This window comes from Thalassophryne amazonica, chromosome 15 (genome assembly GCF_902500255.1).
Source record: "Thalassophryne amazonica chromosome 15, fThaAma1.1, whole genome shotgun sequence".
In the NCBI taxonomy this organism is placed as follows: domain Eukaryota; kingdom Metazoa; phylum Chordata; class Actinopteri; order Batrachoidiformes; family Batrachoididae; genus Thalassophryne; species Thalassophryne amazonica.
Window position 1 is genome coordinate 59,181,663 of NC_047117.1, and position 21,676 is coordinate 59,203,338.

The window sequence follows — 21,676 nt, forward strand, 5'->3', positions numbered from 1 at the left end:
ACACATAGTAGCCATCACACAAGAATGCATGTACTTTCCCACTACAGACAAAGTCCACTCAAATTTGGGTCCCCCCTTGTGCAGTTCTGCTAACATTTAAATACTGTCAGGGTACCTGTTCTCTGTGGGGAGGAATAACTATGCTAATTGTGAGAGGTGTAAAATGTGTTTTTTTGTTTTTGTTGTACTTAGCGTCAGCGCAAGTCTGTGGCGAATGCTCAGAATGACATGAGGAAGCTAAGTCAGGACCTGGAGACCACAGAGCAGCTGTGCAGCTCCCTACAGCAGGGCTACCAGGAGTTCTGCCCCGACCTTCCCCACCAGAAATCCAAGGTCACGGAGCTACAGACGCGCTACACAAACGTTTCTGAACAGCTGAAGGAGAGGTGAGAAGTCATGTTCCAATATCAGAGAGCAATATAAGATCAGTTGCATCAGTTTGTATAAGCAGATTACTGCCAGAAATGGCTTGAAGGTGTGTCTCAATTCAGGCGCCGCATTTTTCAAAGGCTGTTTTCATCAGCCGTTGCATCATCGTGGCGAGACAAGGCTGTCTTATTTAAAAAATGTGGTGAAAATGTTGAACGTATTGAAAGATTACCATTGTTTAGGAGTGACATTCATGTCCTTGGGTGCTCAGTTTATGAGGCAGAGACATGTCTGGGTGTAGCACGTGTGAGAAAAGGTGTTTTGTGTGGCTGATATATTTGCAAGAGAATAAAGTTCCATATTTTCAAGATACTGGTGCTTCCAGCCTTACTGCATAGTTGCGAGACTCTAACCAATGGGCTGAATGTCTGTGGTCCTAGTTTTCTCTGGAGAACCCTTGGGTACTCCTGGGATGACTTTGTGTAACATTAATGTAACTGTTTGTGGAAGACCGAGATGAAGTGTACAACTTGCATTGTAAAGAAATGCCTTCGATGACGTCATTACCATGTGGCACTGGCATGATTATCTAAGTATGATCCCACACACAGGTGCAGTACTGTTAATCTTAGCAAATGGAAGAAGGGATGCATCTCTATTACCGGCTTTGGCTAGGGAAGTAACCTGTGATGGGCTGCTATCCCTTTCAGGGGGGAGACATAGACTCCTATCCACTTCACATTGTGGTATCTGAGGATACATGTTGGCAACACTATGGTTAATTCAATTCAATTTAATCAGTGCTAAATCACAACAAAAGGTGTGTCAAGGTGCCTCACACAGAACAGTTCGACATAAAAAATTAAAATAAATAAATAAAAATTCAAATACATAATTAAAAACAGAAGTAAAGGATTAAAACAGATAAAAAAAATATTCATAAGAAAGAGAATAAAAATAGGTTTTAAGTCTTGACTTAAAAATGTCCACGGACTCCGACTGCCTCCACAGAGTGGGTGCACGATAAGAAAAAGCTCTTTGACCTGCTGACTTCTTCTTCACCCTGGGAACACAGAGAAGTCTCGCATCCTGTGACAGCAAAGCCCGGGCCGGCACGTAGGGTTCCACCAGATCGGCCAGATAAGATGGAGCCAGTCCATGAAAAACTTTATAAGTCAACAATAAAACCTTAAAATCTGTTCTCACAGAGACAGGGAGCCAGTGTAAAGATGCCAAAATGGGTGTGGTATGTTCACAGCTTATATAGGACTTGCTTACTTATTTTCAGAGCATTGTGCTTTAGTTTTTTAAAGCAGTGCTTACATACTATAGCTTTGGAAAACATTAAAACGTGATGGTTCTCAAATATCAAATTTGGCATTTCCCATTATTTATATTTTCTACCATTGCATTTGATGGCTCCCCACAGAGAAAGCATCTTACAAGAATCTGCATTCAAGAACCAGGAATTCCAGAGCACCTCAAGATCCTTGAATTCCTACCTGTCCAATCTGCCGACAAACACCGTAAATGCCAGTGATGATTTCTCTCATGTCAATGCCAAGCAGAGCTCTCAAGAGGTAAGACACTGACCATACCAAAAATGGCTTTTCCTCTCATGTATCTGTTACTCTGTGATATGCCTTGTGTCTTACTCTGGTGCTTAAGTATATTTTTTGTGAAATTGTAAGACGGTTGAACTTCTGTAAACATTTCACTGCAGAGGGTGATAGATGACTTGAAGAGGAAGAAAGCTGATGTGGACAGAGTGTCAGACCTCTCACGCGACCTACAGAATTTACTCAATGTAAGACAAAGCTATGAAATAAACAGGAGAAAACATAATGGTTATTCAAGGTACTCAAAGGTTCTCAAACTGTGTTGGCAAGTACCACCGTGGGAAGGACTCCAACTACATTTAAGCTATGTTCACATCATACTGACTCAAGGAACTTTTTTCATCTGTTGGTCCAAACTTGTGTAACATGGATCTGAACTGGATGTGTGTCTTCATCCAGAGATCACATCTTGTAAGTGTAATTGGCTTTAATTAAAAAATGTTCACAACACACAGATAGTTCAGAAAATAGAATCAGATGTGACATTTATGGTTCCCGTAAGAGTCACCCGATGTGATTCACCCGATGAGATTTCAAACCCTGAATGGCAGTGCACCATGGTGGATGACTCTGATGTTCCTTTAATAAAGTAAAATAGTGTGTTCTCTTACTATTTCCCCCAAACATTGCTAACATCTGACAAATATTCATTTATTTTGAGAAAAGGGGCATGACTTGGTTTTAAACTGCCACAAGGGGGCATGAAAGAAAAAAATTGAGAACCACTGCTATGCACATGAAAAACTATTGCACGTTGTACTTTGTATTGCTGAGCATGTAATCGGGTCCATAAGTATTTGGACCTCTCCCCCATGACGTTGTATAACTGGTGATGCAATAGGCAAAATCAAGTAAGCTTGTAATGTGTATAGAGTTGTGATGGGAGTTTTGGTGGCTGTCCTCACTAATTTTCTCTTTCTTGAGCACTGTTTTTGAGAACTGCCTACTTCAGACAGCTTGACCACAGAGTACCATGCTGTTTGTATTAATGATCGATGTAAATTGTCTCCAAACCATATTTATTGATTTGGTTGTGTCCCTTGCCTGACTTGTCCAAAGAAAATAATCTGTAGACATGATGATGTCATTTAGTTTTGTACAATTACTTGTGGTATCCAAAAATGAAGGTATGGTATACAGAAATAACCATAATTCCTAAATAATTCATGCAATATTTTGTTCAACTGCTTGAAATAAAGCTGAAAGTACACACTACAAGCACATCTTGTTTTATTTCAGCTCTATTGGTGGTAGTGTGCAAAGGCAAAATTACAGAATACTTACTGTATGGACCCAACTGTAGGAGTGTTATATTCAAAATAAATCTGAAAATCTTTTACAAATGAGAATGAAACATTATTTCTTTACATTTGTGCAGGGATATGAGGCAAATGTGGACAAATTCAATAGCACACGAGAGGATGCTGGAACCAGCGTTGCTACAAAGCCTCGTTATGGCACACTTGCCAATGCTATTGAAAAAGAGGTAATATATAAAGGATTTTTATAAACATCAATAAATTACATTATAGAGCCTGCTAATTGTTTGTTGTTTCTTTCATTTCAGGAAAAGGCTCTAGTAAATCTTTACGCCAAAACATCAGCTGAAAATAGCCAGCTCCAAAAGCAGACGGCCTTGGCTAAGAATATAATTGTAAAAGTAAGAGAACAGATCATGAAAGTTTTTACTATGTTCTTTGTCTTTCTTTGGGGGAGGTGATGGTCTAGTGGTTAAGGCATTGGGCTTGAGACCAGAAGATCCTTGGTTCAAATCCCAGCCGGACTGGAAAATCGTTAAGGGCCCTTGGGCAAGGTCTTTAATCCCCTATTGCTCCCGGTGTGTAGTGAGCGCCTTGTATGGCAGCACCCTCACATCAGGGTGAATGTGAGGCATTATTTGTAAAGCGCTTTGAGCTTTGAGCGTCTGATGCAGATGGAAAAGTGCTATATAAATGCAGGCCATTTACTATTTCTGTCTGCTTTCTTTTGACACCTGTGATTACTGCTGCAGTAGTAGTGGGTAGTATGATTTTAAAAAAAGGATTCACTGTATACTTTAAGCATCTGGTGGTATACTTGTATAGTTTCAATTTTTGTTTTTAATATTCAAACGCCAGCCCTGCATCCAAAAACTTAGTATGTACTTAACATTGGTTAGTACATACTACCATTACTGTAGAATGCATGAGACATAAGCAACTGAGCAGTAGGGACACAAGTTGGAGATACTACATTGTCACCATGTTACCTGTCCTTTGACCCATATTTTAACAGATGATGCATGTATGCTGCAAAAAAATGTATTTTGCATCTACAAACTTGGATGACGACACACTGCTTCCACGGGTGTCTTCTATCTTCTTTTTTGGTTCCCAGGCTCCATCTGCATCATTAGATAGTGTAGTGTAGTCTGTTTGCTCACTATGGAGTTAACAGATCAGCCAGGTACTGCCTACTGAGTACTGGGATACCCTACAGATTATGACGTACTACTTGTTGCCTAACTTACAATAGATTATGTTAGTATGCATATTTGGATGTGGCCTAAGACTTTTCAATCTGTTAGCGTCACATAAATTTCTGTGCTGAAATTCATCTGCATTGTTTGTTTCACATAACCATGAAACTCACTTTTCTTCTTCATTACTGTATATCATGCTTTAAGCTTCTTGTGCAGTGGAGATGACATGCTGTTGTGAGGCAGTGGTACATTTGTGTATGTCAAAAAGCATTGGCATCATGTGTTTAGCCCAAACCACATGTGGCTGTATACCACTCACAACTACGTTGCAGCATTCCCCAAATGTTCCATTATAACTGTAAATTTACAGTAAAACACAGTTAAGCTAAACTGCAAGATATAGTTTCACACTTTTTTCTTTTACTGATGTTTTTCTGCTGCAGAATGAAGAACAAGTTCAAATGGTGTCCCAGCAACAAGTGCAACTGGAAAGCCAGCAAAGGAATGCACTTGAGTCGAGCAATCTGTTAAAAGAATTGGAGGATCAAAGAAGCAGAACATCACATGTCAAAACAAACCTGAGCCATTTCAGAGACAGGTTGACATCACTGAAAACCCGCAAAGGGGTACAGCGCATTGAAGAGAAAGAAGTACTGCAGTACTACCGTGACCCAAAACTGGAAGCTGATTTGGAGGCTTTTAGGAGAACACTGCAAGATGAATCTCTGAGGCGTAGCAGTGTCCAGACTGAAATTGAGACATTTAACAAGAAAATCATCATGGTGGAGGACACTGTAACAAACACCCCACCTAAACTACTGACCAGGGAGGTGACTGAGATCGAGAGAGATCCTCAGCTAGATATAGACGCTGCTAGGACCAGAGATGAAATTTCAAGGATTAGAAATGAAATACGAGTGAGAGATGGAGAAAGCATGAACATGAAGACAGAGGTCACAATTCTTCAGAGTAAGCCCAATCCCATCAGAGAGAGGGTAGTTGTGAAGGAAGTGACGAAAGTGGAAAGAAACCCAGACATGGTGAAGGCAGTGCAAGGTTTTCAGCTTGACATTTCTGATGAAAGCAATAAGTGCAAGAGCCTCAATGATGAAATCTTCCAGAGAAGGAGTCAGATTAATACACTTGAAAGATTGATTCCTCAAATTTCACCAAAGGTTGTCATTAAGGAAGTGAAAAAAGTTGAACAAGATCCCGAACTCATTACTGAATCTAAGAAACTCCAATTAAGCTTGGAAGAGGAGAAAACTGAAAACAACTTGTTGGCAAAGGAAATCAAAGAACTCTACAACCGCTACAATGACGTTCAACAATGGAAACCAAAGATAGAGACAAAGGAAATAGTTAATGAGATTTACAGGGTTGATCCAAACACAGAACTACAGATACAGCAGTTAAGGAAAGACATACAAGATTCTATCAAAAAGCGCAATAATCTGGAAAGTGAGATCAGCCGCGTCACATCTGAAGTGAATATTCTTCATGCTGAAAAGCCCAAAATAGAGATAAGAGAAGTATTTCAAGAGGTGGTTAAGGAGGAAAGAAGCCCTGAAAATGAAAGAGAGATCCAAAGGCTAAATGATCAGGTTAATTATGTAAGCAACCGATTGACTTCTCTGCAGGACCAGGTGAGAAAACTCACGAGAGAGCGAGATGACTGGAAGGCTGAAAAATCCAAGGTAGAGACCAGAATTGTCACAAAAGAGGTCATCAAATATGAAGCTGATCCACTGGTGGAGAAAGAAGCTGAACGCTTGAGAAGAAATTTCCGGGATGAGGGGCAGGTACGGCGCAAAACTGAAGAGATGGTGTTTGACTTGCAAAATAAATACCTTGTGTTGGAGAGACAGAGACCTCAGGAAAAAGTGGTTGTGCAGGAAGTTGTGCGTTTACAGAAGGATCCGCAGCAGATTCGTGAGCACGACAGGCTTGCCCGAAGCCTCGATGATGAAGTAATGAGTCGACGTCAGGTGGAGCTCGAGGTGCAGCAGCTAAGGACAAAGATCGAAAATCTACTTAGGATCCTCAAAGAGTCTGATGAGCGCCAAAAGAGGATTCAAGTGGAGTCTGAACTCAATGAGCTCATAATTCATATCAGGCGCCTGGAGAATGCCCCACCTCCTGTTGAGGAATGTATTACAGTTGAGGAAGTTCTGAAGGTTGAGCGTGATCCAAAACTGGAGAAGAAAACAAATGGCCTTCGATTAGACATGGACAAGGAAACCAGTAATATTCTGCGTGTACAGAGAGATATCCGCACCCTCAAAGCAAAACTTGAGATCTTACAGAAAGAGAAGTCTGGTGAGAAGACCGTGTACAAAGAAATTGTTCGTGTTGAGAAAGATCAGGCCGTTGAAGCTCAAAGGGATCGCATGAGAGAACAAGTATCTCAGCAAAGGTACATGTGTCAGGACCTGGAGGATGAATGCAAACGTCTCTCTAGTAAAATCAATTTTCTACAGACCAATGCCAGGTCTTCAAGAGAGGAGAATACCTTGATCTACAACAGAGATACCTTACAAAGGGAAAGAGATGAACTCACTCGTGAACTCAGGGTTCTCGAGACTGAGAGACATGGCATTACCCTCTCATTCCAGCAGCAGAGTAAGCTTATGAGTGAGAGAGAACAAGTTAACAGGCAGAAGAGCCGAATGATAGAGTCTGACATGCAGCGTCTAGAGCGACAGATTCTTGATGAAAAGGACAAGATCCATTTGCGAGACACCACCATCCGAGAGCTCCTGACGAGCCTGCAGAAAGAGGAGCATGCAGAGACGAGGACCAAAGAAACGAATGTCTCTACTAAAATCACCATTCTGGATCCAGAAACGGGCAAGGATATGTCTCCTTATGATGCATACATGCAAGGCTTAATCGATCGACAACAGTATGTTCATCTGCAAGAGCTGGAGTGTGACTGGGAGGAGATTACTTCAATGGGACCTGATGGTGAAACGTCTGTTCTCCAGGATCGCAAAAGTGGCAAGCAGTACTCCATTAAAAATGCCCTGAGAGAAGGACGGCTCACACAGTATGATCTACAGCGGTACAAAGATGGCAAGATCCCAATCTCAGAGTTTGCCCTGATGGTTGCGGGGGACAAGAACAAGCAGACGCAGTTTAACTCAGTTCTCCACAAGTCAACATCCCTGAAATCACCCTCTTCAAGCATCTCCTATGCAGGAGAAATTTACCCAATTGCCGGTATAATAGATACTAACACTGACACCTGCTATACAGTCCGCAATGCCGCTACGTGCAAACTGATTGACCACACCACCGCCATGAAACTTCTGGAAGCTCAGGCAGCGACAGGCGGCATCATTGACATCAAGACAAAAGAGAAACACACAGTTCATAAAGCATCAATTAAAGACCTAATTGATGACAGTCAACTTCAAAGGCTTCTTAATGCTCAGAAAGCTTTCACCGGTGTGGAAGACCCCGTGACCAAGGAACGCTTGTCTTGTGGGGAGGCTATTCAGAAAGGCTGGTTGATGAAGGAAAATGCCATTCAACACATGCAGGCACAGCACCTGACTGGAGGATTGGTCAATCCCGACACAAGCCGCAGAGTAAGCATCGCTGATGCACTTGGATCTAAAATGATCGACAGCGCAATGTTCAGGGAACTGCAGGCTGAGACAACCTATAGAAAGGATATTACAGACCCGGTCACAAAGGAGAAGATCAACTACAAACAAGCGTTGGACCGCTGTAAGAAAGACCCCAGGACAGGATTACCAATGTTACCTGCCTCACCGTATGCAAGATTCTAGATGTTTACAGCATGCTGGGTGTTATCTGCTCTGCGGCATGTCAAATGAGGTACCAAACTGCCGTCCTACATGAGAGATCACAGAGATGTGTCATATAAACAGAAACATGAAGCACAATGTACATTTTCACTCAGAAAAATTGTAACCGCTCTAAGTGCTTTGTGTTGCCAAAGTAACTACTGCCAAGATGAGCTTTGTTTGACAAATATGTCCAATGTGGGCAGAAATAATTTTGGTCCAATTTAAAATAAAATGTTAATCAGATTTTGCAGTCGTTGAACCTCATATTATTGTGTTTTGGGGATACTGGGACATGGTGCTATGCTTGTTTGCTTGTTTGTTTTCATTCTGCATTGTCATTGGGCTGTCATTAAAATAATTCTCTTTAAACTCAATCTTCTTTGATACATGATGAAGAAATGATTATCAATAAATATAACTTGTGGTTACAATACATGATTTCTCAGTCTGTGTTGTGTTTTTCCATACATGCACACACAAGCAGAATAGGAGGCAATTTAGTATCATTCAGCATTCACATTTTTTGGATGATTTAGTGGAAAAGAGGGGGTAGAATAAAAACTTTATAATATGGATGTTGGGTGGGGTTGAAAGGTTTACTGATCTATATATCACAGATGATGCTATTTTCTTTGGGGACTCAATGGATACCCTGACTGCAGCACATGTGAAGCTGTCATCGGAATGTTTGGGTTTGTGATTGTCCTGAATCAAGATTAAGATCTACGCTAGGGGTGGGCAACAGTGTGCCATGAAGTGCCTAAGATCTACGCTAGGGGTGGGCAACAGTGTGCCATGAAGTGCCTAAGATCTACGATAGGGGTGGGCAACAGTGTGCCATGAAGTGCCAAGTCGGTAAATGTTTTCCTTGCAACCACTCACCTCAGCAGACGGCTTTACTGAAGAGCTCTTCAAATCAACTTAAAGACCTGATCATGTGTGAAATCATCTGTTTAGATGATGGATAGCAAGGAAAACCTGCACAGTCTTGGCCCATCATGGAATTCTAGGTTTCAATGATTTCCTGGACTTGGACATTAGAAGTGCATCTGTGTGCAGTGAAAGTATCAAACTTGAAGAGACATTGACATTTGGCACACTGCAAAAGGTGTCCCTCTCAAAATAAGCCAAATAATCCAAAATCTAGCCGAATTGTCTTGTATTAAGCAAAAGAAATCTGCCAATTTACTTGGTTAGAATTCTCAAAACTAGCAAAATGTTTAGGCACTGAATAATCAAAATGTGCCTTAAAACTAGACAGAATTCTCATTTTAAGATTAGCCTCTGTCTTAAAATAAGGAAAACAATCTTGTTCCTTTGCTTGTGTAGCGGGATGAAAGTCCCGGGTCCTGATTGAAAAGACGTTCCCGCTAGCTTGGCTAACGGGGAATTCCCCTTTGGCTGACCTGGTAGAGGAATGGTCTTTAGTGCGAGCTGTCCGGGTTTGATCCCACCGCCGTCCCGGCCACAAAGGTCCTACGGTCACAATCTGGCGTCACGAACAGGATGTGGGTAGTCACAGAACATGCTTAAATGCACCTGTGACTTCGGGACGAAGTCAGAAATGGTGGGGAGATATGTAGCGGGATGAAAGTCCCGGGTCCTGATTGAAAAGACGTTCCCGCTAGCTTGGCTAATGGGGAATTCCCCTTTGGCTGACCTGGTAGAGGAATGGTCTTTAGTGCGAGCCGTCCGGGTTCGTTCCCACCGCCGTCCCGGCCACAAAGGTCCTACAATCACACTTGGATGACTTGAAATCCATTGCCTTTCCTTGTTGCTGGTTAAATACAGCTTGATATTAGCTGGAAAAACTTAAGGAGAAATGAGATACGTTTTCCCAAAGTAAGACATTTTTTCTTATGTAAAAAAAATGCCAAGATTATTTTTCTGTTTAGACAAAAATTAAGTCAAATTTTCTTTAAACAAGTCTTTTGTTTTTTACTTTAGATATCAATTTTTGCAGTGCAGTGACATTCATGTCTCTGGGTTCTTGGCATTTGAGAGTGACAACTGCCTGGGGACAGCTTATGGAGTCATAAGGTTGCTGGATGGAGGGTTTTGGTAATGTAGATATCTTTGCACTAGAATAAAATTCCAAGCGTTTAGGGTCAAGGTGGTTCATGTCTTACTATATGGTTGTGAGACTTGGAAACTAATCAGTGACCTAAAGCAAAGACTACATGTCTTTGGGACTTGGTATCTACAGAGGACCCTTGAGTACCATTGGAATGACTTTATGTCAAATCAACAGTTGCTTGAGGAGAGTAAGATAAAGAGTATCATTTGCATTGTGAGGGAACACTGGCTACAACATTTTGCCTATGTAGCGTATTTCTCCGTGCATGACCCAGCACACAGCTGCCTCAGTTTTGAGGACCCCAGCGGTTTGAGATGAGCAAGAGGACAACCATGTTTCACCTGGCTGTGACAGATAGACGGGTTTGGACATGTTCCCATCCAGGACCCAAGATGTTTCCATAGTGTGGCGGAAGTCGCGACGTGCGGCACCACCGCATACTTCCAGATCTGACCTGATTTTAATATAAAAACAAGACCTATGCCCTTAAATCCTTCATTTTTTATGTATTTAAAATGCAAACATGAAATTAATAAAAGTTCCTTTCTCAATAGCAGTATGCTGTGTGCTTTTTGGCACTCCAGATCTTAAAGGGGAATACATATTATCCTCTGACTGGTCTATTTCATGTTATGGTCAAAACATGCCCATGACTAATGAAGATCATAAATCCAAATGTGCACCCAGTGCCTATCTTTGCAGTCAGATTATGCACCCTATAAATAGTACAAATCCATTTTGGGTGTGTCCAGTTCATTTTCACTGTGTTTTTGATGGTGTACCAAAGAGTATCAAGATGGCCTTATATACCAATCAGTCATAACACTGTAACCACCTGACCAATACTGTGTAGGCGCCCCTGTTGCCACCATAAATGCTGACCCATTCAGTTTTTTGAGTAACTTCATTTCTGTCAAGCATGAACTCTTTTTCAATTCCATCTTTATTCCACATCGCATGACTAAAACAAGCCAGGTTTAATTTCAAGGCCAGTGCATCCAAAAGTGATATTTGTTTTGATGATTCCAGTTAACTGCTGTATTTTGGGTCCATTAGTGCTCACAACTCTTCTCCATCACCAAAGCTTAAGTCCACTCAGTGTTCCTTTGTCATTCAATTCCATTATCTGACTCTCAGCTCCATATAACATCAGTGGGAAGACCAGATTGTTCACTCACACTTTACCAGCTCATCTAATGAAACAAATACTGTGCCCTACTTTCACATCTGCCTTTGTCTTTAAAAGCATCGATACCATCCAGAGAAGCTCAGTGCATCTTTTACACTTTCTTAATATTAACTTGAGCTCTCACAGCAACGGTCAAGCGCATGTTGGTCTACAGATGAAGAGCCTGTTGCGTAGCTCCATTACATCCATTTTTCAACTCGGAAATATGACGCAGACCCTGATCAGATGGCGTCGGAGCGTGATGGAGCATCACTCTGTTTGCTGTCCCTCTCCATAAAGAAGCTTCTTTGTTCAGTGATGGCTTTCTGTAGAAGAGCGAGGTTCACACCATCGATGCAATTCAGGGCACGGGCATGGACCGTCGCACCAATGCCTGCAACAAGGAGACATAGTAAGTCTTTATGCAGGTTATAGCTACAGTCAAGCATGTAAATATTTGGACAATGACAGTGTTTGTAATTTTGGCTTGATACACCACTACAGTGGAGTTGAAATGAAGTAATCATCATGCATTTTGTGGGGTTAACAAAGATAATGCGTGAGGCACTTAGGAATTACAGCTGTTTTCATACAAAGTCTCTTGTTTTTCAGAGGTAATAAGCAGTTTTATTGTTAGTTGTAGTCAGTTCCCTCGTCATTTCATGGCAGATTAAGTTTAAAGCTCTGGAGTTGATTCCAATCATTGAATTTGCATTTTGTAGTTGTTCATTGGAACTATCAATATGAGGCCTAAGTTGTGTTAATCAAGTGAAGCAAGCCATAATTAGAATAAAGGGAAAAAAGGACCCTAAAACCAGACAGCAAAAGGAGTGGCTTAATTAAAAACTTGGAGAAAACAAAAGAAGGAATGCACTACGTAGTGAGCTAAGCAACGGTGGTATTCTGGGCCTTCTAAAGTGAATGATGGTTATTTCCTTGATGAAGAAAAACCCCTTCACAACATCTAGTCAAGTGTAGAACACTGGAAGAGGGAAGAAGGCATATCAAAGTCTACAATCAAGAGATGCCTTCGTGAATGCAAATACAGAGGTGCAAACCACACAAACCACGAGGAATGCACGAGAACGTGAAGGTCAGAGTAAACTTTACCAGAAAACATCAAGTCTGCTGAGTTCTGGAACACCATTCTTTGGACAGATGAAAGCAAAATTCATTTGTACCACAATGATAGGAGGAGAAGAGTATAGAGATGGAAAGAAATGTAAGAATACCACATCATCTGTCAAATATGGTGGATGAAGTCTTCCACGGGCATGTATGGCTGCCAACTTGAGCCTTTCGTACTTTTCAGTCACATCTTCATGGTGGGGTGACACAGAGGATTGTCCAACAAGAAAACAGATCAAATCTCGTCTTCCCATGTGCCTTCTAGCAAACTATAAATAACATTTAACGTTACTGTTGCAGTCCACCATGAAGCTGTACATCTGGTAATACAACAGATAAAAGTTGAACAATGCATGCTTTCTTCAATCACTGCCACAGAAGCATGTAACTCCTTCAGAGTTGTCATGGGTGTCTTGGTGGCTTCTCTCATTTGTCTCCTTCTTGCAGTCAGTTTTTCAGAACTGTCCTTTCAAAATACATTTACCATACAGTTTGTATTTCTTAATGTTCTGTGTAAATGAAGTCCAAGACATATTCAATGACTTGGAAATGTTCACATACCCATTCCCTGAATTTTCAAAAGAAAACTGGTTGTGGACTAAGTACTTGGGCTACCAACATAACCACGTTTGATTCCCAGTCATGCTACCTGTCTGTGTCCTTGGATAAAGAACTTCATCTGCACTGTCCCAGTCCACGCAGCTATAAATGGGCACCACCGTTGGCTGGGAAAATAGCCTGCAATGCAGTGGCATCTCTTCCATGGGGGAGTCGTAGAATCTCACTAGCTTCATGCTACAGAATCTGGTGATAGGCTCTGGCATCAATGGACCTAAGAGGCTGTATAGGACTTTCTCAAGCCATGTCTTTACCGTTTAGGCCGCCAGCTGAGTCCCATTTTTCTTTCAGTTTGTTTCCACTTCGAGTGAACTAAAAAGTAAACATTTGTACAGTAGAGTGCTATGTGACTAAAAAGATTAATCCAGGTTTTGAGTATATTTCTTATTGTTACATGGGAAACAAGGTACCAGTAGATTCTCACAAATCCAACAAGACCAAGCATTCATGATATGCACACTCTTAAGGCTATGAAATTGGGCTATTAGTAAAAAAGTAGAAAAGGGGGTGTTCACAATAATAGTAGTGTGGCATTCAGTCAGTGAGTTCATCAATTTTGTGGAACAAACAGGTGTGAATCAGGTGTCCCCTATTTAAGGATGAAGCCAGCACCTGTTGAACATGCTTTTCTCTTTGAAAGCCTGAGGAAAATGGGATGTTCAAGACATTGTTCAGAAGAACAGCGTAGTTTGATTAAAAAGTTGATTGGAGAGGGGAAAACTTATACGCAGGTGCAAAAAATTATAGGCTGTTCATCTACAATGATCTCCAGTGCTTTAAAATGGACAAAAACCCAGAGACGCATGGAAGAAAACAGAAAACAACCATCAAAATGGATAGAAGAATAACCAGAATGGCAAAGGCTCACCCATTGATCAGCTCCAGGATGATCAAAGACAGTCTGGAGTTACCTGTAAGTGCTATGACAGTTAGAAGACGCCTGTGTGAAGCTAATTTATTTGCAAGAATCCCCCGCAAAGTCCCTCTGTTAAATAAAAGACATGTGTAGAAGAGGTTACAATTTGCCAAAGAACACATCAACTGGCCTAAAGAGAAATGGAGGAATATTTTGTGGACTGATGAGAGTAAAATTGTTCTTTATGGGTCCAAGGGCCGCAGACAGTTTGTGAGACGACCCCCAAACTCTGAATTCAAGCCACAGTTCACAGTGAAGACAGTGAAGCATGGTGGTGCAAGCATCATGATATGGGCATGTTTCTCCTACTATGGTGTTGGGCCTATATATCGCAAACCAGGTATCATGGATCACTTTGGATATGTCAAAATACTTGAAGAGGTCATGTTGCCTTATGCTGAAGAGGACATGCCCTTGAAATGGGTGTTTCAACAAGAAAATGACCCCAAGCACACTAGTAACCAAGCAAAATCTTGGTTCCAAACCAACAAAATTAATGCCTCGCAGATGTGAAGAAATCATGAAAAACTGTGGTTATACAACTAAATACTAGTTTAGTGATTCACAGGATTGCTAAAAAAAGCAGTTTGAACATAACAGTTTAGCGTCAACAGCAGATGCTACTATTATTGTGAACACGCCCTTTTCTACTTTTTTTTTTACTAACAGCCCAATTTCATAGCCTTAAGAGTGTGCATATCATGAATGCTTGGTCCCGTTGGATTTGTGAGAATCTACTGAATCTACTGGTACCTTGTTTCCCATGTAACAATAAAAAATATACTCAAAACCTGGATTAATCTTTTTAGTCACATAGCACTACTATTATTCTGATCAGGTCAGGGGGTTTGATCCTTCATGAAATTTTAAAAAAGCTCCAAAAAATTTTGGGACAATTTCAATGTATAATAGTAGTAAGCAGGGAATTAGTATAGTCATAATGCACAAAAGCATGACAATGATGGGCTTATTTTAATTGTTATGTTTACATGATATATATATATATATATAAAAGACAAGAAACCCATCAGGGAGTATAGAGACTGTTCTGAAATAAATAGACTTATTTGTTACCAGTCATTGAGTTAGTTCCTTGCATGACCTGAGGAGGAGTTTAGAGGAGGAGTTTACCAGTGCCTTCATTCAACTTGGTCATGAATTTATCCCACCAGAGTCACTGATTGAACATCTTGAAACATTTGTCTGCCACCTGTATGGGCAGCCTAAATCGAACGGAATCAACAATGCAAGACACAAAATCTTCTGTCTTGCAACATCATCGCCATGTGAACAAAGTGTGCCTCTTACAAAGGATGCTCTGATTCAGCACACAAGGCGTGCCAAACAATAAGCTGTCCATCAGATGGATGACAGAGCCACCAGCTCCAGAATCTGTTCTGGAAGTTGTAAACTGCAAATGTGCTCGAAGTCGCTGCGATGATGAGGATAATATAGTTTGAGTGACACACATCAAGAAATTTTTTAAAGAAATTCAAAAATTCCAGAGAAACTTTTAAGATGTAGCTTTTGAAACATTTCTTTATCCTGAGAGCAACAATTTTACCACTGATTACTTTTCACTGTTAACTAGTACAGCATTTCTTCTGTAGAGCATTATACCAGGACTAATACTCAGAAGAATTTTTAATTTCATGATTACTAAACCGCCATATCATTTGGAAGTTAATCAGTTGGAAGTTGATGACATGTTTTTGTAAGAACATCAACACTGCTCTACAAGGTAGCAACAATATAGGAGCCCATAGATGTGTAATGGGAATCCATTATAAGGATAGTGAAGTTGAATTTCTAACTAACTTCCATTTTTGTCAATAAACTTTTATTATGAACTTTTTAACTGATCTCTGTGATATAAGTTTTTGTATCCTTTGGTGTATAATTCTAATTATATAATGTGTATATCATTGCATAATTAATATATTTATTTTTCCATGACATAAATTAGAAATCAGATGTAGTCATAAGTAAGAAACCATTTTACAAAGCTTCCTAGTAGAGGTGGGCGATACCGGGAATTTTGGTATTGATCCGATACCAAGTAAATACATGGCCCAGTATCACCGATATCGATACTTTTTCATATTTAAGCTTCATAGATCCAAAGGATCCAAAAGACCTAGGATAGAATTTCACCAAACATTGTATGTGACAACAAAACACTTTATTATCACAATAAAACATTTTTGTTTAAAAAATATCACTCAACACAACTTAAAACAAATCTCCTGAGGTAGAGGCCTGACAAACCACAATACATGGGTGCGCTGCTCCATCTTGTGTGACAGTGCAGCACTGCTCTTACAGAGAGAGAGTAGACTTTGATGAATCTGTGTGCGGAGCAGTCACTGCGTGTGGAGAGAAAAAAAGCTTGAGTATCGATCTTTTTATACGAGGATTGCTCAATATCAATACCAGCGTTGGTATCGATATTATCGATATTAGGATCGATCCGCCCACCTTTACTTCCTAGTTCATAACACTACGCTGACCTTGCTCATAATGCAGTACTAATAGGCAACATAAAGTGGTCTAAATGACCTACTTTAAATAGATCTTTCAGAAAAACTGGCAGGATTTCACAGTTAAACTTTTAGGACAAGTTTAGATACATTACTGGCCATTTAAAACCACATAGTCTCCCTGAGGTGGGAACAAAACTTGTTTTCTAGGCACATTTCCAGCCCTCAGGTTGCGGCCTAATTGTGGTTGTGTACAGAGGCAAAATTTAAAAAATTGTAAAAACAGAACACACTTTATGAAGCTTCATATGCCATCACTTCTTTCTAGTTAACATGGGTATCAGATCAGGAATATGCAGCCATATCACGGTCTGTATGTGCACTAGGTTTGTACGCTGCTTGTTATGACAGATGTTATCGATATTAGCTTGCTGAGCTTCATAAGAGATGAGCCATTTCATTTATCTTTCAGTGTCAAACAACATACAGGTGGGTGTGGGGACAAAAAACCTCTCTTACCCTCTGCATTCTCTATCTCACCCAGAACTATATACTGGGCCCCCATTATGGGGTCAAAGGGCTCCACATACATGGTATGTATGACCACATGGTGCTCAGTTGACGCATGATTGGCTGACAGTGTGGCTCTGGACTCCTCGGGTTCATAGCGCACAAGTCTGGAAGATAACAAATAACAGTGACTATTTACAGAACCATAAACAAACGTCTACAGGCTATTTTTACGTAAGTTCTAGTAAAGTATGCGCATCTCAAGAATTCGCAACTTAGCATATTTTCATGGCAAAATGACTGCACTAAAAACAGTGTAGTGACACAACCCATTAGCTATAAAAGCTGGTGAGCACTGATATGGTGTTCCAGTCATGCATTTCTCACTCGCTGACAATATAATTTTTAATTAAAGTACTCTTCTACTGTTTGCCATTTAGCATCATGTTTTGCCATCCAGTATTACTGTACAATCCTATGTTAGCAAACCAGCATTCTTAGTGGAATGGGAAGGTTGATGTTAAGTGTAAACCATTTTAATTGTGTGGTTTTATGCAGAATGTTAATTAAGTGCTTCTGGCAGAACTGTAACCTCTGTTACAAATGAAAAGCCGAGGGCTCCATGCACTCAGTCACCAGCTTTTATAGATCCTCCACACATTTTGTGAGCCTGGACTATTTCCGAATGGGGCCTGAACCATATCAAAATTGTGCTACTACACAATACTCACTGAAGTATAAAAAGCTGTTGTCTGGAACTGGAAGTGTTCTTCCAAATATTTCATGTATTTTACAAAAATTATGGAAGCCGGTCATCCTTACTGTGAGAAAGGATGTTCCAAGTGCCCACCTGTATTAGCCACCCTTCGTTCCAAGTGCCCACCTGTATTAGTCACCTCTCTCTCTCTCTATATATATATATATACACACGAGGTCTGTTAGAAAACTATCCGACCTTTTTATTTTTTGCAAAAACCATATGGATTTGAATCACGTGTGATTGCATCAGCCAAGCTTGAACCTTCGTGCGCATGCGTGAGTTTTTTCATGCCTGTCGGTTACGTCATTCGCCTGTGAGCAGGCTTTGTGTGAGCAGTGGTCCACCCCCCTCGTCGGATTTTTATTGCGAGTAAAATGTCTGAACGATTTGGAGCTTTGCTGCATCAAATTTTTCCAGAAACTGTGAGAGACAGCCAGGTGGACACCATTCGGAAAATTCAGATGGCTTTCAGGGCCGATTTTATGGGGATCACACAGATTAAGGAGTGTTACAGCCGGTTTAAAGACCGCCCACAGCAGCTGAGAGCGCGATCGACAGGCTGAAACGACCAGATCATTTCCAAAGTGAAGGCTGTGTTGATCCGGGACGTCGTCTGACTACTACAGAAATGGCAGAAGACATGGACATAAGCACTGTTTTGGCACATTCCACTGTTACAGGAGTTTTTGTCATGGAAAGAGGAGTGGAGGAATGCGCCACACAGCCGCGAATGGCGCAGGACAAAAGCACCTCCGTGTTGGTCTCACAGGACAGCTTTCAGACGGCTTTCGGTGGCTTTTCAGTCGTGTGACTATCTGAGAAATTGTGGATGAGCTGGACATGCCAGAACATGTCCTGTGAGGCTTCATCATGGTGTTACTTTGCGCCACGCGGCTCCGTCCCGACACGCGAATTCCTCCGCACGTCTGTCTCAATGTGCCAAAAAAGTGCTGATGTCCACGTCTTCTGCAATTTCTCTGGTAGTCAGACGACGTCGCGAATCAGCACAGCGTTCAGTTTGGAAATGAACGGCACATTCCACTGTTACAGGAGTTTTTGTCATGGAAAGAGGAGCGGAGGATTCGCGCGTCGGGATGAAGCCGCATGGCACAAAGCAACGCTGTGCTGAAGCCTCACAGGACATGTTCTGGCATGTCCAGCTCATCCACAATTTCTCGGATAGTCACACGACTGAAAAGCCACCGAAAGCCATCTGAAAGCCGTCCTGTGAGACCAACACGGAGGTGCTTTTGTCCCGCGCCATTCGCGGCTCTGTGGCGCATTCCTCCGCTCCTCTTTCCATGACAAAAACTCCTGTAACAGTGGAATGTGCCAAAAAAGTGCTGATGTCCACGTCTTCTGCCATTTCTGTGGTAGTCAGACGATGTCCCGGATCAACACAGCGTTCAGTTTGGAAATGATCTGGTCGTTTCACCCTGTCGATCACTGCTCAGAGTGCAGCACGCTCTCAGCCGCTGTGGGCAGTCTTTAAACCGGCTGTAACACTCCCTAATCTGTGTGATCCCCATAAAATCGTTCCTGAAAGCCATCTGAATTTTCCGAATGGTGTCCACCTGGCTGTCTCTCACAGTTTCTGGAAAAATTTGATGCAGCAAAGCTCCAAATTGTTAAGACATTTTACTCGCAATAAAAATCCGACAAGGGGGGTGGACCAGTGCTCACACAAAGCCTGCTCACAGGCGAATGACGCAACCGTCAGGCGTGAAAAAACTCACGCATGCGCACGAAGGTTCAAGCTTGGCTGATGCAATCACACGTGATTCATATCCATATGGTTTTTGCAAAAAATAAAAAGGTCGGATAGTTTTCTAACAGACCTCGTATATATATATAAAACATGATGGTTGTTGACTCCCCAAAAGTTCATCAACCCTTTGACAGGTCTTTTTCATCTTGTCATACCACCCTCCTCACCAGAGTAAATGTTAGTGGGGAACCGGTTTAGATGCCGACCACCTGCCCATGCCACAGGTTGTATTGGGCTACAATGTTACCAGTAGCAGGATCAATGCTGACCTCGACCTTATTAGGGAGACTAAGGTAAGGAATACCCCTTGCTTTGTGAGGGAGCATTAGAGTTGACATTTTGGCCGTGTGGTGTTTCTCTGTGCATGATCCAGACAGAGGTGTCTTAGTCTTGAGGACAGTAGTGGATGGAGAAGGCCATGGGGGACACCCACACTTCACCTGACTGCAGCAAACAGATGATTATTTTACACATGTGGGGTTAGACCAGTTGCCTGTCTTGGTGGTTGCCATCCAAGGAGTTCCATGGAGTTGTGCATGTGGGGAAACGCAGTACCAGCATTCTCCCAGATTTGACAGAAATTATATCCCAAACACTTGTTCTAATCCTAATCGTAAACCATTTAAAGATCAAATAATTTGCTCCTTTCTGAGCTGAGACCTTGTCATAGTGGAGGGGTTTGTGGATTCCAGTGATCCCGGGAGCTGTGCTGTCTGGAGCATTAGTTCCTGGTAGAGTCTCCCTTGGCAAAATGGTCCTAGGTGAGAAGACAAAGAGGGATTCAAAAGACCTCTAATTTGCACTTGGCAGATTTGAGGCAAAGTGTGAAGCACCTGGGATGAGGATCAGCACCTCCAAATCTGAGGCCCTGGTCTTTTGTTGGAAAAGGGTGGATTGTCCTCTCTGGGTCAGGGTACAGTTACTGACCTAAGTGGAAGAGTTCAAGTATCTTGGGTGAACAATAGATGGACTGGGACTGCGTCAGAGGTCCTGCAGATACTGCACCGGATCACTGCAATGAAGAAACAGCTGAGCCTCTATTTGCCACTCCATTTATGCTCCTATCCTCACCTATAACCATGAGTGCTGGATAGTAACATAGAACAAGGTTGTGGGTAAAAGCATCGTAAATGAGATTCCTCTGTTAGGTATCTGGCTTTACAATCACGGATAGGATGGAAAGCTAGAATATCTGGGAAAGACTTGGGAGTAGAGCCACTGCTTCTTTGTATCAAAAGTTCGGGCATCTGGTAAGGATCCCTCTGGATGTCTTCCTAGGGAGGTGTTCCAGACACGTCCAAATGGGAAGATGCACCAAGAAAGATCCAGGACATGCTGGAGGAGTTACATCTCACAGCTGGATTGAGAACACGTCTGGGTGCACCAGGAAAAGTTACAAAACTTGATGGTTGAAATGCTTTGGCTGCTGCTACCACAACTACCCGAATAAGCGACTTAAAATGAATGAATGAATCATTTGCAAAGTTGCTAGGCAGCAGAGACTGGTTTAGAGCCTCATTCAGATTCCAGAAGAGCTTCCAGAAATGGTGGTCAGATTTGGGAATGTTAAAAAAACAAACAAAAAAACAAAAGAAACATATTTCCCACCTAGTCCAGTTTTACAAAAGGTGCGTAAGCTACATAACAGGCCATATTGCTACACTGTTTTGAATTGTTTTACAATGAAAACACTGCGCGGCCGGAATTCACGTAAAAACAGGCTGTAAGTGTTGCTTTACGGTTCCGTACAAATAGCCACCTGCCAAATGTTCTCACTGAGTCTCCTTCTTGTACTGCACCACAGCTCACTTCCCAGGGAAAATAAAAGACTGCAGTGGAGGGAAGCATCCTCAAAAAAAGATTTCTTTCTAAAAAAAAAAAAACCCAAAACACTAAACTAAGCGCCTGGATGTTTTGAATCAACTTCCTGTTCCTACGCAGCAGAAACACTGCGGATTGGGCGCTATTGATGCCTTCAGGTGTT

At 41.6% G+C, this 21,676-nt stretch overlaps 2 protein-coding genes across 2 annotated transcripts in view; one reads left to right on the forward strand and one right to left on the reverse strand.

The window, feature by feature from the left end:
• The window catches only part of evpla (envoplakin a), a 48,978-nt gene extending 40,273 nt beyond the window's left edge, over window positions 1-8,705 (forward strand). The window contains exons 17-22 of the mRNA XM_034189336.1: window positions 193-386; window positions 1,799-1,949; window positions 2,093-2,176; window positions 3,367-3,474; window positions 3,556-3,648; window positions 4,893-8,705. Coding sequence (XP_034045227.1) covers window positions 193-386; window positions 1,799-1,949; window positions 2,093-2,176; window positions 3,367-3,474; window positions 3,556-3,648; window positions 4,893-8,246 — 3,984 coding nt within the window. The 3' untranslated portion in view covers window positions 8,247-8,705. The remainder of the gene's footprint in view (window positions 1-192; window positions 387-1,798; window positions 1,950-2,092; window positions 2,177-3,366; window positions 3,475-3,555; window positions 3,649-4,892) is intronic.
• A 2,550-nt stretch (window positions 8,706-11,255) lies between these two features.
• On the reverse strand, window positions 11,256-21,651 carry ten1 (TEN1 subunit of CST complex). Its single transcript, XM_034189085.1, has 3 exons — window positions 21,452-21,651; window positions 17,174-17,331; window positions 11,256-11,906 (listed from the first exon to the last, which is right to left on the reverse strand). The coding sequence occupies exons 1-3, from the start codon at window positions 21,538-21,540 to the stop codon at window positions 11,755-11,757; spliced, it is 399 nt and encodes a 132-aa protein (XP_034044976.1). The 5' UTR covers window positions 21,541-21,651; the 3' UTR covers window positions 11,256-11,754.
• Window positions 21,652-21,676: the final 25 nt, after the last annotated feature.

Excerpts from the sequence above, each read along its gene's own strand:
- ten1 (XM_034189085.1), bottom strand. The coding sequence starts at position 21,540 with ATGCTTCCCTCCACTGCAGTCTTTTATTTTCCCTGGGAAGTGAGCTGT. Across the intron at positions 17,332-21,451 it reads TCAGTGAGAACATTTGGCAG|ACTTGTGCGCTATGAACCCG; the intron begins GTGGCTATTTGT and ends GTTATCTTCCAG. Across the intron at positions 11,907-17,173 it reads TGAGATAGAGAATGCAGAGG|GCATTGGTGCGACGGTCCAT; the intron begins GTAAGAGAGGTT and ends TCCTTGTTGCAG.